Genomic DNA, 16,112 nt, shown 5'->3' with positions numbered 1-16,112 from the left:
CCTCGGGACTCACTGTTTGGGGTGTGGGGGGTACCCCCACTGGGGTTTCCTGTGCAGCATCCATCTATACTATTATTATTATTCTTTCTCTCAAATTGACAATGTTTTGCCGTGATAATCGCCGCTGTCACTGGAGCCAACAACATACCATATTTGTGGTACAGCCCGCAGCTGATAGAGCTCACGGCGTGTTCGATAAAAGGGTCTTTCTCGAGGTCTTCCCACAGGTAAAGTCGGCGCTCTGGTGGAATGGGAAGGAATTGTGATACAATACCGGTGTATATCTGGGTCATAGCCGATCCTATTGTTTTTGTCATTTCTGCTCCGAGCCGGGACTCGTATCTAGCGTACAGCTTATCGATTTCTTCGGCTGACATTTTGTTAATTTTATCCGGAGTGTAGTCTCCAAAGTAATGTTTGGCTTTGCCGCCAACAGCCAACGCCACCAGTTTCTCTCGCTTGTCATCAGTGGGGCCTGCGGGCGGCGTGGGGGAACCCTCCAACGACAATTGTTCGAGCAATTCCTCACACTCCATCTTATAATATAACAAGTAAGATTTAGTTTTAACTATATAATACCCGATGCAGACAAAACACAGAGAAATGAAAGTTAAGTTGCACACGACAAATACTTCAAATATCATAGCTATATGCTTAGCTTTGCTTAGCTTTGCTTAGCTTTGCTTAGCTTTGCTTAGCTTTGCTTAGCATACTATATATGCTACTGGTTGGTCGGTCTTTAGAACGAGCTTAGCGTGTTTAGTTTCAGCGAGCTGTTTCTTCACCCGTTCCCGTTCTAATTTACTCATCACATCGTTCTCTCTCAAACACTCCTCAAACGAATCCCTATCCTTGCAGTGAAATAAGGCCACCCATCGCGTCTGCTCCCTGAGGTCTTTCAACACCGAGTTGAACTTCTGCGTTAGCACCCAGACGCTGTGATTTGCATGCCGGCCGGAGAAGGCCAGGTACGATAGCATGTCTCTCTTTTTTGTTATCTCGCGATTAGCGCTGCAGTCGTCCAGTATAAACAGCGTCGGTTCCCCTTTAAATTTCTCGTGAAGAGCTTTCAACCAGTCCTGCAGGCGTGTTCCAGGGTCGATTTTGTGTACGTCAGGGTCCGTCATTACCCAAGGTCGCGCGTACGTTTTATTCATGCCCAGAGTAGGGCACATGATAACGATGTTATCGAACACATCCTTGTAGTAACCCTCCAACATATCCAACACGAAAACGGTCTTCCCACAGCCAGTCTGCCCGCATATGATAGCGCAGTGTGGGTCAGTGGGTAGTTGTGGGTACCCCTGGGGGGTGTGGGGGTCTCCCCCACTAGTAGATGGCTTGCACGAATCTCCCATTGTCTATATTAAGTTGCGCGTCCATAATAACGTACAGATATAATTTCAACTTACCAGCGGTTTGAGCCTTCTTAGTAATCTGGATGGTTATCCCTTCGCTGCCGTTATCTATACGGCGCCCGCTACCGTGCAGTTTATCATCATCCGTGGATCGCATGTCCAACCATAGGGCGTACTTGGTGGTCAGGTATTCACCGATCTGCACGGAGCTTAGGTCCAGGTCCTTTATTATGTAATCCCCCACTGGTAGCTTTTTTATCTCATCCCACTGCTGGTGTGGTCTCATACCATGACTGAACAGCTGGTTGGGCACGCCCTCGATGGTCACTTCCACCTTTTCAATCTCGGGGTTGAAAAACTTCTCGCTGTCCCTCTGGAATGGCTCGTAATCCTCCACGGGGACGACCAGGATACCTTTCATCGATCTCGCCGGCACGTTCAGGTTGATATTCCACACAGTGTCGCTCTTATCTCGCACGACTGATCTATGCCTCAGTACGCGATCATACAGGATAGCCATCTTCCCAGAGTACTGACTTCGAACCTGCCTGGCCAGCTCCGGGCTAGTGACCATGTCGAACTCCAGAGAGATGTTGTCTATGGCATAACTGGCCTCATCACCGTTCGGCGTACGCACTACTTTGCTATAGTCGTTAAACGTGAGCTCGTATTCGAGCCTATCACCCAGCGCGGCCTGGTAAAACGGCGCGTGTCCCGTGAGTAACTCGAAGTCGAGCGGCACGCAGAATCGATTCCCGTATGCTAGAGCGATGGCCTTTTCACCGGCCGATAGCTTGTCTTGCTGGTCTTGCGTGAAGACATACCCTATACGCGCCCGGGTTGATTTGCTGATACCCTGGTACACATCATTGACTCGTTCTCCATCGCTTTTCCAGAGATCCTTGTAGCAGTGAAACACGTCGCTGTCGTCGATGCTCAGCACCTCGTTACCGCTGATCTTGACGGTCGTTTTCTTGATGATAGCTCGACCCACGTTCCGCACTAGCTCGCGTTTGTTGTTGTCGGAGATCAACGTGATATTGAACGCCAGTCGAACAGTGCCTGGTACAATGAGGTCATTCTCACCAAGGTTTGGAAATCTAACCAGCAGAGTTTGGTTCTGGTCTATCTTGCTGGGATTGTTGGTGATGGTCACCGACTGTCGCACGGCTCTGGCTCCTAATGGCTCTCTCAATTTTCTGAAAGGATCTAATTTTCTACCGTACATTGTTATATAAAAGAAATATATTTTTAATACTAATGGATGAAGACATACCTATGGATGATATGTGGGACGATAGTGCCCAGGCATTCAATGATGACCAGGAGACCTCATTCTCGCAAGGTGACGAGCTCCTTAAAGGCGCCGTCGACGATTATTACAACGCAGTTGAAAATAAATCCAAACTCAAGCCGTTGGGAAGGAACTATTCCGATTTTACCCTCAGCAATGGCACGCTGCGTTTGAAGTCTCGCCCGGAGACCGATCTCATGAATAAACGCACTAGAGAACCGCTTGCTTTATCAACATTAGCTGGTAAACATGGAAGTCAGTTGGTCCAAGATGAACTAGGTTTCATAGATTACGGTGGCGCGCGACCTAAGCAGTATCCTCCGAAGTTAGTTCAAGGTCTGGAAGGTATCAGGGACGCCACATCAGATCAAAACATGACTTATGATATTAAAAAGATGTTGGCCGACTACGAGAACGAACCCTTCCCGGGGCTCGAATTTACCGTTCGGGAACTGAGGGGGTTGGACCTGTTGATGCAAACCATTCGTGGTCAGCTCTGGAAAAGCACAGCCAAAATAAGTGAGATAGACGACCACATCGCCTATGAAAAGAAAAAACTCGGTGAAACTGAGGACGAGTCTATGAAAACCACCATCGAGGAACGAATACGTAATTTGGAAGATGAAAGGCAGACCTGGTTGGAGACAGCGTCCGGCTACAAAGAAAAGCTTAGATCCCAGGTCAGCCGTATACGGGAAACCATCAATCAAGTCCTCCACCGAGACACCACGTTAGCAGACAGGATTAGGATATTGTTCCGGGAGCAAGGGATCACCATCGCCAGTATTCTGACTGCATTGGGTTTCATCATATCAACCCTGGTGGTGTCACTGACAGGGGGAACACCTGTGGGGCCTGCCGGTGGGGGAGTTACCCCCACACCCCCTGGCGGTGGGGGTGTTAAAGACTGGATTAAAAAACTCGGGGAAGGCCTAGCTAAACTGGCTGGTAAAGCCGCCGAAGCCCTTCCCGGCATCCTGGGTAGCATCGTCTCGTGGTTGTTGAGCGCTCTGTCTAAAACTGCCATGTGGCTCAGTCAAAACCTGTGGGCAGCCATCGTCGCCGTGGCGGGTCTGGTGTACGTAGCGGCTAAGAAATCTTTAACCAAATAAGTCCCAAAGTTACCCCGCCAACCACTAGGGCTGTTTTATTATCAATATGCTGCTGATAGGGGGGTCCCCCCACATGAATATGGGGGTGTGTGGGGGGCACATGAACTTTAGACTCCGAGGGTGGCGCCACTATACCCTTTTCACGTGGTGGGATGTGTGGGATATAGGGGGTGTTAATATCGGGGTTGATACCCAACTTTTGGTGCGCCGTGGCTATGACTATTTTGTTGTTATAACCCACCACTTTTTTTATTCTCAGTTGCATATCACTCGGAGCCATGTACAACCCCACGCCGAATACGTAATTGACTTTCGATCTGGCGTATTCTAACACGTTTTGGTAACGGTCGATGGCCCTCGGGAGATCAACTGGAGAATTGATAGCATCCTCAACGTTGGAAACGAATTGTGTCTGAGCGTCGTAAGCAGTTCCCTTACCGAGGATGTTGGAACGCGTCATCGACTGCGCACCCAACAGCGCCCACACGTACGTTCGAATCGAGTCGTTCAAGCGTATTGTACCAGCACGAGTGAATTCTTTCGATGTTTTTGAGATCATTTTAGTCCAGGCTGTGGCTGCATCAGGACTGGTTTGCTTTATACAGCTGACATGGATCTTTTCATTCGTTGTGGGGCCTGTAAATGTATGACGGTTTGGGTTGTATGAACCATCTTTAGAACCGGCATAATATGTTCCGGACCTGTAGAAGTACACGAGAACTATACCGAGACCATGGTTCACACCAGGAAGGCGAAAGTCTTTATTCGTTGGAATCTCAAACTCCCCACAAATACGTTCATAAGCGCGTCTATCATAGGGGTTATTCGTCATACTCCACGCTTTATCTTGGGGAAGAGGAGCACTTATTTCCTTCAATATTCGTCTCGTTTGATAATAAATATGAAACAAAATAACCGCCTTACTCAGTTCGTCTATACCGTAGTCTGGTGCCACACCCGACCCTGACGTCGCACACCACACAGCAAAGTTGAGTTGGTTCTGCCAAAACTGCATTGGGTTTTGATTCCAGTTTACCACCGCCTGCGCGTTATTAACGGACACGACATACTTTTCAAAGATATCAATAAAGGTTGTTTTAAACCCCGTACCATCTGCATTCACCACGATTTTCAAGTGTGCTAAATCCATATTATAATATATAATTCATATATTATAATATGTACATAACACTTCCAGGAATAACGAGCGGTGAGGCCGTTCAGCTGACGCACGCGATCGATAACACGTCAGGTCAACTCGAAGTCGCACTCTGCGATATCACCTACCTACCGCAATGGACTAACATTAATATCAGCAACAATAAACTGTTCGTCAGTGGAACTCGCAGCCAGATAACTGACGGCTACTACAGCGTGTGCTCTCTAAACGACGAGGTCTTCAAACCCCTGGGAGCCGAACTCAAGATGAACGACTCAAACGGTACAGTGGTGTTAATCAACAACGGAAGAACCTCATTGAGGCTAGGCCGACCATTAGCGAGGATACTCGGTATGTCTCCTGACGAGATAAAACCAACAACAACCGTCACAGGCACGAAGTTACCCGACCTAGTACCGTACCGAGAGCTTTACATTCATCTCGGTCAGGTGAGCACAACGTACAACATTCAAGGAGGTCACCCTTCCACTATACTGAGAGCAGTGCCGGTGAAAACTGAGAAATTCAACGACGGTAGAACCGAGTCGTTTTCACCACGTCAGTATAAGAGATTAACCCAGGGCAACATACCTGAGCTGACAATATCGGTGTTAGATATAAATCATAATCCTGTAAATATAGGATACCTCAGCTTAACACTTCATGTAACATGACCAGCGCACAAGGGCCCGGAGTGAAAAAATGCGTCAATATCGGGATCTCCGACCTTGGAGACACGCGCGGTTTCGACGCTCCCGGAGTAGATGGTAAATCGTATGCCTTGCAACTGAAAAACAACATTTACAAACGCGTTGAAATCCCCTCCGGTGGAACCCTAAGTGATATGATAGATACCACAAGAGCAACAGTAAACACTAAGTACTCCCTTGTCAACACCGGTGATAATAATTGGGTAATATACCCATCGTTCGAAGGTAAACTGTTCGACTTAGACGATGTTGAGAGCACTACCGTCGCCAAAAACAAACCATATATGCTCGTCTTCACCGAAGATGACAAGTGGGTGTTGTTACCCGATAACAAATGGTTTCTCAATATTAAACTCGTCTCCCCTTACGTGTTCACGGATAACAAAGACAACCACCTAAACAAAGTCGTGAACAATGGAACCCTGCTCGTGGCTTACGTCCCAACTCAGAGACGTAGTATAGTCGTCAGCCCAGTCAACACTATAGCAGCCCACATGCTATCGAGTAAACCGGCCATGCAAAACGTGAAATTGCAGTTGGTGTCTGAATTCGAAGGCGTGGTCAAGATACTAGAGGATCTACCGGCAAACTCAACACTGTTCATCAAAGTCTACCTAGGGGAACCATTGGGGAATGATGTCGAGATCGTGAAGGGGATCAAACTCGGGTGGGTGAAACGACACCAGTTTCAAGTTTGCAACGTTTACGTGCGGGTGGGTGTCGACTCCAAGACCAGTCTGCAGGGGGTCAACGTGATCGTGGAAAATAAGATATCACTAATCAATATCTTCCTGCCTGACAACATACACTTCATGGGTATAAAGTTAACCCCTGAATTATTATCAGAAAACCAGTTGGAAATTATATCATAATAGTATAATAATGACTAGTCATCATCCCAACACTACGCTTAACGACCTAGGAGACACGGAGGGATTCGATCAGCCTGGTGAGGAAGATGAATTATACATCCTACACTTCAAAGACAACGTGTACAGACGGGTGCCGTTACCAGATTTAAAAGAGCCCAAATGGCTGATCAACTTAACATTCACCTCACCTTATATCACATTAAATAATGGGGTTGTCTCTAAGATTAAGAACAACGGTATCTGGGCCGGGGATTTCATTCCGGAGAGGGCATTAGTACACATACCATCTACTGGTCACGGCAAAAAGGGGTTAAGTGCTTATCCAAACAATAAATTAACATTTAGCAGTAATCTTGATAGAATATCCTCCCCTTTCACCCTCATCATAGAAGTCTTCTTTACGGCTTTATTCGATGGAGACCCCCCAATAGTACACCAAATTTTACCCGGGGTGTCAATACGCTGGTCTTACACATACCAATATTGTCGTATTGTTATACAACGGGATACCACGGGTCCTATAAACCACTTAATAAGCCTCCGTGGGGTTTCTATTACAACAGGAAATTCTATTAGCCTCTCACCTATTGCCCTGACTAGTAGTCTAGAACTTGTAGACTTCAAATTCATTGATAGGTTTTTAACTGAAACCCAATTAAAATATCTTTCAAAATATACATTATAGGATGGGTCTGTACCCAGTCGTAGAGGAAGTAGCGAAGACGCTGGAAACCGTAGATGGGTTCCGTTTGAGGCAGTTATGTGATGTGAAACGTCAACTAGAACAAGACCGTGACACGCGGAAAGCACTATGTAAAAAATATAATAGAGCTTTCAATATCGTGGACGGGGCTGACACTACCCTTATGGCAACCAGCATGGGACTAGGGGCGGCAGGCGTTGGGTTGTTAACCACCATCGTGGCTGCACCTATAGTGCTAGGTATTGAAATAACAGCTGGGGTGGCAGGGTTGGCAGGGTTGGCAGGGTTGGCGCTTAAGTTAGTATCACGCAGACTTAATCGTAAGGCATTGAAACACGACGAGATCAGGGTTCTGGCCGAAGCAAAGCTGAACACAGTGAGTGAGCGAATTTCCACGGCACTCTCTGACAGTAAGATCTCAGAAGAGGAGTTTAGTTCAATCCTATCTGAACTCACAAAATATAACGGAATGAAACAAGATATTCGGTCCAAGTCTCGTAAGTCTGCTATCAGCGAGGACGAGAAAAAAAAGTACATAGCACAGGGAATACAAAAAGCCCAGCAAGCCTTTATTATGAACACCAAAGAGATCGTAGGCGGTTCACGTTAAACTGTTTCATCGATATAAACATAACACGAGGGCGATAGCCGTAAGCGAGCCACCGATCCTATATGGTCAGTCAAAACTTACAACATAGATAAAGTGGATATGAAAGCCGACGAACCTAACTTATACTACTTGAGGGATGGGCCGGGTAGGGGATTTGTAAGAGAAGAATTATTGATCGTACCGTACGGCACAGTATTACCTCCTACCAAGGCACAGTAATTACCGCCAACTTTTTTATAGTAGGGGTAATAGTAGCAAGAGCTAATGGCCCAACCAAAGCCTTATTTAGTAAATAAGGCTTTGTAGAGACATTTCTTGAAAGTGAGCCAGAACCCCCATTCCCTATACTACTGCATTACTGGATGTTTTTCTCCTGTAATATGTTAACACGCATTGATGTTACTGATATACTATTGGAATCGTCATCAGGTCATTTACTTGGGTGTGACTCTTCACATGGTTACACTGCTGCCTACGCATGTCATCATACATAGGTTTCAGTAGTCGATGCATATCGCGATACCTATTTTCGTGGCATTACTGTGTAAATTTTGTTACATTTTGAACATTAATATTTCATGTGTTATAATTGTCCATGAAAAATCAGTATTTTTGATTCTTAGAAATCAAAAAGTTCCAATTTACCATCTTTGTGCATGAAAAATAATCATTTATAATATAAACTCTTATAAAAAGACATGATACAGTTGCAAAATGTAACCGATACATAAACATATTCAAACAGATAGTTTCAAAACTAAATATCGATATTGATCGAATTGATAATTGTATTGTCTTAGAAAATGTGGCATCCCTAGTGGACCCAGTATCTGGTATTCTCATCATTATGTTGATGAACTATTGCTAAAAGAGTGTAGAAGCATACATGAGGTTAGCCACTGCTGTTTATTTTTTATGAATTGTATATTTTTACCATCATGATTGTAACTGTAAAACTATAATTGCTTCATCTTATTAAAGGTGTGCCATTTCCAAAGAACTTCCTGTCCATTGCCAAAACGATCCTGAAGCGCCTGTTTCGTGTGTATGCACATATCTACCACCAGCACTTCAAGGAAGTGGTCCAGTTGAGTGAGGAGGCCCACCTCAACACATCCTTCAAGCACTTCATCTTCTTTGTGCAGGAGTTCAACCTCATAGACAGAAAGGAACTAGCCCCTTTACAGGAGCTGATTGATAAACTCACCAGCAAGGACCGATAGATGCCTACCCCCAGGACCTCCTGGCTGTATTACAGTGATTCTGCAGAGTCTACAGTCATCTTGTGACTTGATAGAGATGTAACAATATGTTTGAATAATGAACTGTTAGGTGCACCAATATGTTTGAATTACAAACTGCTAGGGATATAACTGTAAGTTTAAACAATGAAAGGGTTGCAGTATCCATAGGATGCCATTTGTTGTTTTATTGTGATAAGTTTGTTTAGAAGTGATAAAATTAAGTGGAAGTTAACTATTTGCACTCTGGTAATTTTAACCTACCGGCTAAGAGACCCAATGTCACGATCTTATCAATTGTGCTCTACTCACAGTTGTTAGAACTGTCCAATGGTGGTGGAACTGTTGCTATAGGTGTAAATTACAATAATTTTAGGCATTGATACATCAGGTAATTGTTACACCCTTATGATTAGAGATTGACAAAAGATTCTATTCTGGTTTGAGGCTAATTTGTAATCTTTCAGTATGTTCATTAATGGTGATGAGGTTTAATCTGACATTCTGTGGTTTACTGATCAAGAAATTGGAAAGGGCATACTGTATGTCTTGCCAAAGTAATCTGATATGCTTTAATGTTAAGCATTTACTGATGTTGAACATGAGTACATGCTGCTAACTAGTCATCCTTGGAAACACCATATCATTACATAGTGCTTGTTAGCCATTGTGGAATAGTCGGTTTCAATTAGCCATCCAATAGCTATCATTCTCTGTCTTCAATTGTGATATCAGAACCTGTGTTTGATTGTGACATCAGAACCAGTGTTTGATTGTGACATCAGAACCTGTGTTTGATTTTGATATCAGAACCAGCATTTGATTGTGACATCAGAACCAGCATTTGTGATTGTGACATCAGAACCAGTGTTTGATTGTGACATCACACATTGTGTTAGATTGTCATATCAGAATCTGTGTTTGATTGTGACATGAGAACCTGTGTTTGATTGTGACATCAGAACCAGTGTTTGATTGTGACATCAGAACCTGTCTTCTAGGCAAACGATACATTCTTTTCTTGATTTTGATGTCACATCCTACTGTTGATTGTGACATTGTGACCGGTGTTCTTGGGATAGCACATCTCTGCTGTTGAATGTGACAGAAAGGAAGGTAGTATATGTCTTTAAGATTACTATAGATTCTGCCAATGACCAAAATGTCACCTTCTGGCCTTCGACATGTGCAGCACTACCCCTGCAAGTGGTAGATAGCTACATGTCATGCCTCACCGACCAACCATGCATGCCTTGTTCATTTCACTATGGAATTGTGTTGCTAGTCCTCTGTAGCCAGTCAATATGGCTGTAACTATTTTATGCTTTATTTTGTTTATTGTTGATGAGCAGGGCTCAGTATTCATGGACTGCCTAGTTCTGGCATGGGCACACCCCAGGTGGTCACAAATAGTGATGCTGTCAGTGTGAAGATTTCACAGCATCTCATCACAAAAGTTTTCACAGCTTGAATGATAATTTCTAATCCTGATTGGGGTGTGTTTAAAGCAGATGACATTTGATGGAATATTTATTCCTTAAGTAGAATGTTGACTTTTGTTCATTGCTGAAAGTGGAGAAGCTTTTTGATTTGGTGTTACGATAAAAATATTTGGATTTTTTTTATAAATGAGATTACATCTTAAGCAAGGAGACCACGACTTTCATTACAGAAATCTTTGATGATGTCAAATGTGATTTAAGTTACTGTGGTTCTGAGCTGTTTGCATTTTGTGCTTGGAGTTGGGATCATTCAAAATATTCTCAAGGAAACATGCTGTAATTCATGAAATACTTCAGGTATATTGTGTCATGACACAGTTCTGTATATATCCAGTCTGATTGTGAGCCTTCACAGTTGGTTATATTGCAGTGTTAGGTGAACATAGACAGTGATAGTATCTCTGATTGAGGTGTGTATGTCTGCTTGCTCTTTGTTGTGTAGTGGTGGAAGCTGTCATCCATGTATGTGAGTAGAGTACAGGTGAGTTTCATGTCCGTATAGACTGAATGTTTCCTCTGCCCATGCTCTCAGTATGTTCAGTGTTATGTAAAAGCTTGCTTACCAACTGTCTCCAAGTGTAAATGGTATATATTGTATGTCAAGCCATCTGAAGACTGACTAACATTGTTTCTCTCATCTTTGCCTGGATAACGGTCCAAAGTTGGCATGGGTTTGGTGTTAAGGCAAAACTCCCCAGGAAGCTCCCAACAAGGAACAAGTACATGCCATTCCATTTTGGATAATGTCATCCTCCTCTGCATGGCCTTAAATCAGTGGTCTCCTCTAGATTACTAGCTGTTGCATTGCCATCTCACAGAGACCTGCCACAGACGCAGTGTTATAGATCACATGTCATCTGTATGCTATAGATCATGTTACATATGATATAATGTTGTTACAGACTCACGTCCTGTTGTGCAACAGATTGTGTTATCTATCACACATGCTACAGGTCTTGTGCTGTATATAGCGCATTGTCATGCTACTTGTAGTATATATATCACAATGCTGTGCTACAGATCGTGTTATATATTACACCATGTTTGCTTCTGATCATGTGCTAGATATCACACACTCTTGTCCTACAGATTTTGTTTTATTATCTACGAGGGTGAACATATCAGGGTTCATATTTTTCAGATGGTGCCCTAGGGCAAATGTCACTTTGTCATGGTGATGTGACTTCATGAACAATGCTGTGACATCACGTTTCTTATGTGACGTTGCGTTCTACATGCGGTAGCAGCAGGTAGCCAGCCTGTGTTTGAAAGTAGATTTGGGTTGATTTTCCTCAATTCGACGACTTCGATAAAAAACAGAATATTATATTTGTACCCATATCATGCTGTGTTCATGACACTTGTGCCTAAACATTGCCCAAATACCACCATTTAGGCACGCTTGTCATAAACGTAGTTTCACGTGGGGGGCTCTTATAATATCTTCTATATATGTCACTCAGTTGCTGCAAGCCTGGTGTAATATGTCATAGACTGTCTTGTCACAGATCATGTGCTGTATATCTCCCAATACTGCAGTGTGATGTATTACACTCTGTTGTGCCACATATCATGTGTTACATGTCATACACTGATACAGATTGTGTGCTGTGTGTAACAGATTTGCTCCTAACTTGGTGTTCTATGTCACACAGACTTCCTACACATTATGTGTTTATGTGTTATATATCACACCGACTTACTTTGGATCATGCATTAATGTGTTGTTCTGTGCTTCCTTGATCTGTTGACTTGGAGTACAAGAGAACTACCTTATATAAGACGTCTTTCAAATTCATTTATAGCAATATATACCCACAAGCTTCCCCTTAGTGCCAGATTGTCCTAGCCTCAGCAAATTGACCAGATAGTGGGTTGGTTTTTTTTCATGAAATGTCAGCTTTTTTTTAAAGTGAATGAAAAATGATAAGCCATGGTGACTGACCTTTCAGGTTTTCGATGTGAACATAGTTGCTGGCTATAGTCCAACTCAACCTGCTGTATAATTTCCTTATGTAACGAGTCTACAGTTTCTTTGTTTCATGGTTTGGTGTTACTGTTGACATAATATGTGTGATATTCCTTCCAATTGTGGAAACATCCTAGAGTAATTCTCCTACTCCTCTTCAGCTTTGGTCAGACTGGGATTTGGTTAATCTCTTATTTCCTCCTCAAGTTTTATCAAGATGTTTTCATTTATTGTTCACAAGTGCCATTCATATTGTTTATGTAGATGTTAGATGTTGTTCTGTGTAACAGATATGTTGTTTAGTTCCCTGTTATTACTGGCTTCGTTGTCTTCAGCTCTGTTGTTGTATGTATTTGAGAGGAATCTCGATTGCCCCCACTCCCTCTAACCATGTCACTCTACCATACCCTCACATTGATCAAGATTGAAGCTTTTCATCATTATTACAGCCATTACTGGGCTGGGCTGCAGTCAGTATTGGAGATTTACCATCTGAATTAGATGGAAGTGGGACTTTTTGACTTGAGCAGTATTAATATCCCTTTAAAGGGTATTGTCTGTCAATCCTTAAGATATACTGTGATCAATTGAGACATGAAATGTTGTTCCATGTGAGATTATCTTTATTTTGCAATGAAACAAATAACCTTATACAACAGAAGTGGTCCATTTTCTCAGACGAGATTCCTAAAAATTGTTGTCTGTAATTCCATGAAAGCTCTGTTCTTGTACAATTGTTCCCTCCACAAGAGCCCATGGCATATTGATTTGAAGCTACAAACCAAATGGCAATGTCACTGCCTAACTCATGCACTAAGTGGCCATCAGTCTTCACTTCAGGGATGCTTCATAAGCACTTCCTGTTCATGTCTTGTATGCCCAAGCTTTGTGGAATCAGTGTCCCATATTTGTAATATTTTGTGTTGAGCAAATCCAGGTAGGAAGATGCTTCTTGTTGACGAGGGAGTACAATTAATATCTATCAGCAGTGGTAGAGGAGGTTGCTTCTCACACATGAACTGACTGTCTTGGTTGTAGCCCACATCATCTGCATCCACCTGTGGTGTTTTATTGATGCTGGGATACTGACCACCAAGTTCGTCATATCATGGAGCATGTACTGGGACTAGATAGAAGATAGTTTGATGGGTCCTGTACAGTCATTGGTATCTACATGTTAGCTAATGCAAGGTGCTCATCCAGAAATTCCATCCCATAAACTTATTTATCTATCATTTCTTCATAATGAGTTGACAGACTATCTGCCATCATTGTACATTATGTACATAGAAATTGTATGTAGCCAATATCTTTTGTATAAAATATATACAATATCTTTCTAATGTTGTAGTCATTATTTATTTCTGGTAAAAAGCAGAAAATATGAGACCAGGGGACTGTCATTGTTTTCATACTACACTTCCGGTCTCGTCATGGCTCCTTTTTAAAACTGTAGGTGCCTGTTGCGATATGAAACTGCTGGTGTATCGTCATAGTTACTATTGTAGCTCTATGTTCCGAAGTAAAACATACAAGACAGGGGGGATGAATATTGCTATATCGATGGTATCTGCGTTGCTCAATTCAGGAAACTGGGTGTTTTGGGGGAACTAAGCCATCCTTGGCCTTTCCTCCTGGCGCAGTGGACATTAATGTTGCCGTTACTATCGGGGTTGGCGTATTTAACGGGGTGGAGGTTGGTGTAGGAGCATCTGCATCTGAATGGGTTGTAAAATGTCAGACTGCCTCTCGAACGTCGTAGGTTTACAGACTCGCTGTGCGCATGCGTAGAGCGTGTAAAAATATCTACTGGTTAACTTCCGCTTTGGTCGTACTTTTACTGACAGTGTAAATGCACTCAAAACAAAATGATTAAATAATAATTATTTACTAATGACAACTGTTCATAGCTGACTAAATATATCGATTTGTGTGTGCTTTTCAGTTATTGATGTCCTATTTCGGTTGCAGCTGCATCAGAAAAGTGTGTTTTGTTAGTTGTGAGAAGGGGATGTGCGGGAAGAACGGTGGTGGTGAGACATAAATTAAGCCATTTATTTCACTACTCCCGGTCTTTGGTGCATACAAGTATAAAAAAAGTTGTAATAGACATAAAACTATGTATTTTGTTTGATGTATCGTTTTCTTTAGAGTGTGTTTCTACTATCGGTAAACGTACGACCAAAGCGGAAATTAGCCAGTAGATATTTTAACACGCTCTGCGCATGCGCACAGCGAGTCTTAGCTTATTGCGAAACCGTGGGCATAAACCTAAAAACCTAAAAAAATAATTTATACACGGGTGGTCAAAGATGGATAATTATTAAAATGAAAACAGTAGAAGCTAAAGAAAAAACTCACCGAGACGGATGCTGCGTTTGTTTACATTTGAGATGCAATTTCTTCAAATTTGCCGTAATTCCTTCCATTACTTAGCGGGGCCTGATATATTCAAGTTTCTTGTCAGGAAATCCGACAATTATAAGGGACGTACGTGCTAATTATGTACCATCGAGAATGAAGATTTTTATGGATATCAACTTCTTTATTATGAAGTTGATATCCATAGAAATCTTCATTCTTACGTATTTCACTTCTAAATGCCCCTCAAAGACTATGTACCATCGAGTCCGTTAAGTCTGCTCAGCTGCAACAGCGTACTTCCTTATCGAAGCAAAGATCGTCTGCTACCACATTCACGATTGAAATTGGGACATTTCTCCAAGGGACTGACTTTTAACCACTGAAGTTTAGTAAATAAGCACAACATGTTACTGTTTGACTTTTTTAAAATGAAAATTCGTATTCTATGACTTTTACACCCTCTTCATTGTTCGTACTTTGATTTAATATGAAACACTGCATACATTGATGGCGTGAAATGTGAAGATAATGTGGCTCAAATACTTGTGATCTCCTGCAGGATGTTATTGGCATCAGTTGTTTACCGGACTTAACGGACAGCAATCAATGTCAGAACGGCGGTGAGGTCAACAGAATGGCATGATGCAGCGTTAGAATCTCATAGTCGTCAATAAAACATATCTTTAGGAAAATATGATGCATACCACCATGTTTATTCACCTAAACCACAAAGAAAAAAACAGAGGCGATAGTTGCCGTGTTGCCATCGATGTGCTTAGGTGCGCGAACGTAGATTGCCTTCTATCGCAATGCTAGGCATAAAGACAATAAAATACAAAATTACATTGCCAGAGTGACCCTTCGTCTGATTTCCGTCTATGGCAGCGTCAACATCGGCCGTCCTCTGTTCTAGCTATGTGTTTTAAGTTCAGGGTTCTTGCTTCCAGTTGCTGCCGTGCTGCCAGGGCACACTATCCCACTGATATAAGCAGTTTCTGAAATAAATGCACATGTACTGTTCAGTATTAAAATAGACATCTTATACGTCAACAGTTACATCAGCCCCAACCAAATATGATTTGTTTGCTGGATACTAGCGACCTGCAATGAATTTCACGTGCATTACATGCTCAAGCAGAGGTAACGAGGGTGGAAAGGAGAGAGAATAAAGGAAATGGCTTTTTAATGATCTTGAAATCCACTCAAATGAATGTAAAA

General features: G+C 42.7%; 2 protein-coding genes across 2 annotated transcripts in view; both read left to right on the top strand.

Moving 5' to 3' along the window:
- The window catches only part of LOC137283671 (cytochrome c oxidase subunit 6B1-like), a 292,498-nt gene that overhangs the window by 28,061 nt on the left and 248,325 nt on the right, over window positions 1-16,112 (top strand). The gene's annotated exons all lie outside the window — the stretch shown is intronic.
- The window catches only part of LOC137285070 (MOB kinase activator 1B), a 54,126-nt gene that overhangs the window by 7,963 nt on the left and 30,051 nt on the right, over window positions 1-16,112 (top strand). The window contains exon 4 of the mRNA XM_067817272.1: window positions 8,800-9,058. Within this exon, the coding sequence (XP_067673373.1) occupies window positions 8,800-9,041 (242 nt within the window). The 3' untranslated portion in view covers window positions 9,042-9,058. The remainder of the gene's footprint in view (window positions 1-8,799; window positions 9,059-16,112) is intronic.

Source organism: Haliotis asinina, chromosome 5, assembly GCF_037392515.1.
Source record: "Haliotis asinina isolate JCU_RB_2024 chromosome 5, JCU_Hal_asi_v2, whole genome shotgun sequence".
In the NCBI taxonomy this organism is placed as follows: domain Eukaryota; kingdom Metazoa; phylum Mollusca; class Gastropoda; order Lepetellida; family Haliotidae; genus Haliotis; species Haliotis asinina.
The sequence above is the reverse complement of the archived record's forward strand: the minus strand, read 5'-3'. Positions and strand labels throughout refer to the sequence as shown.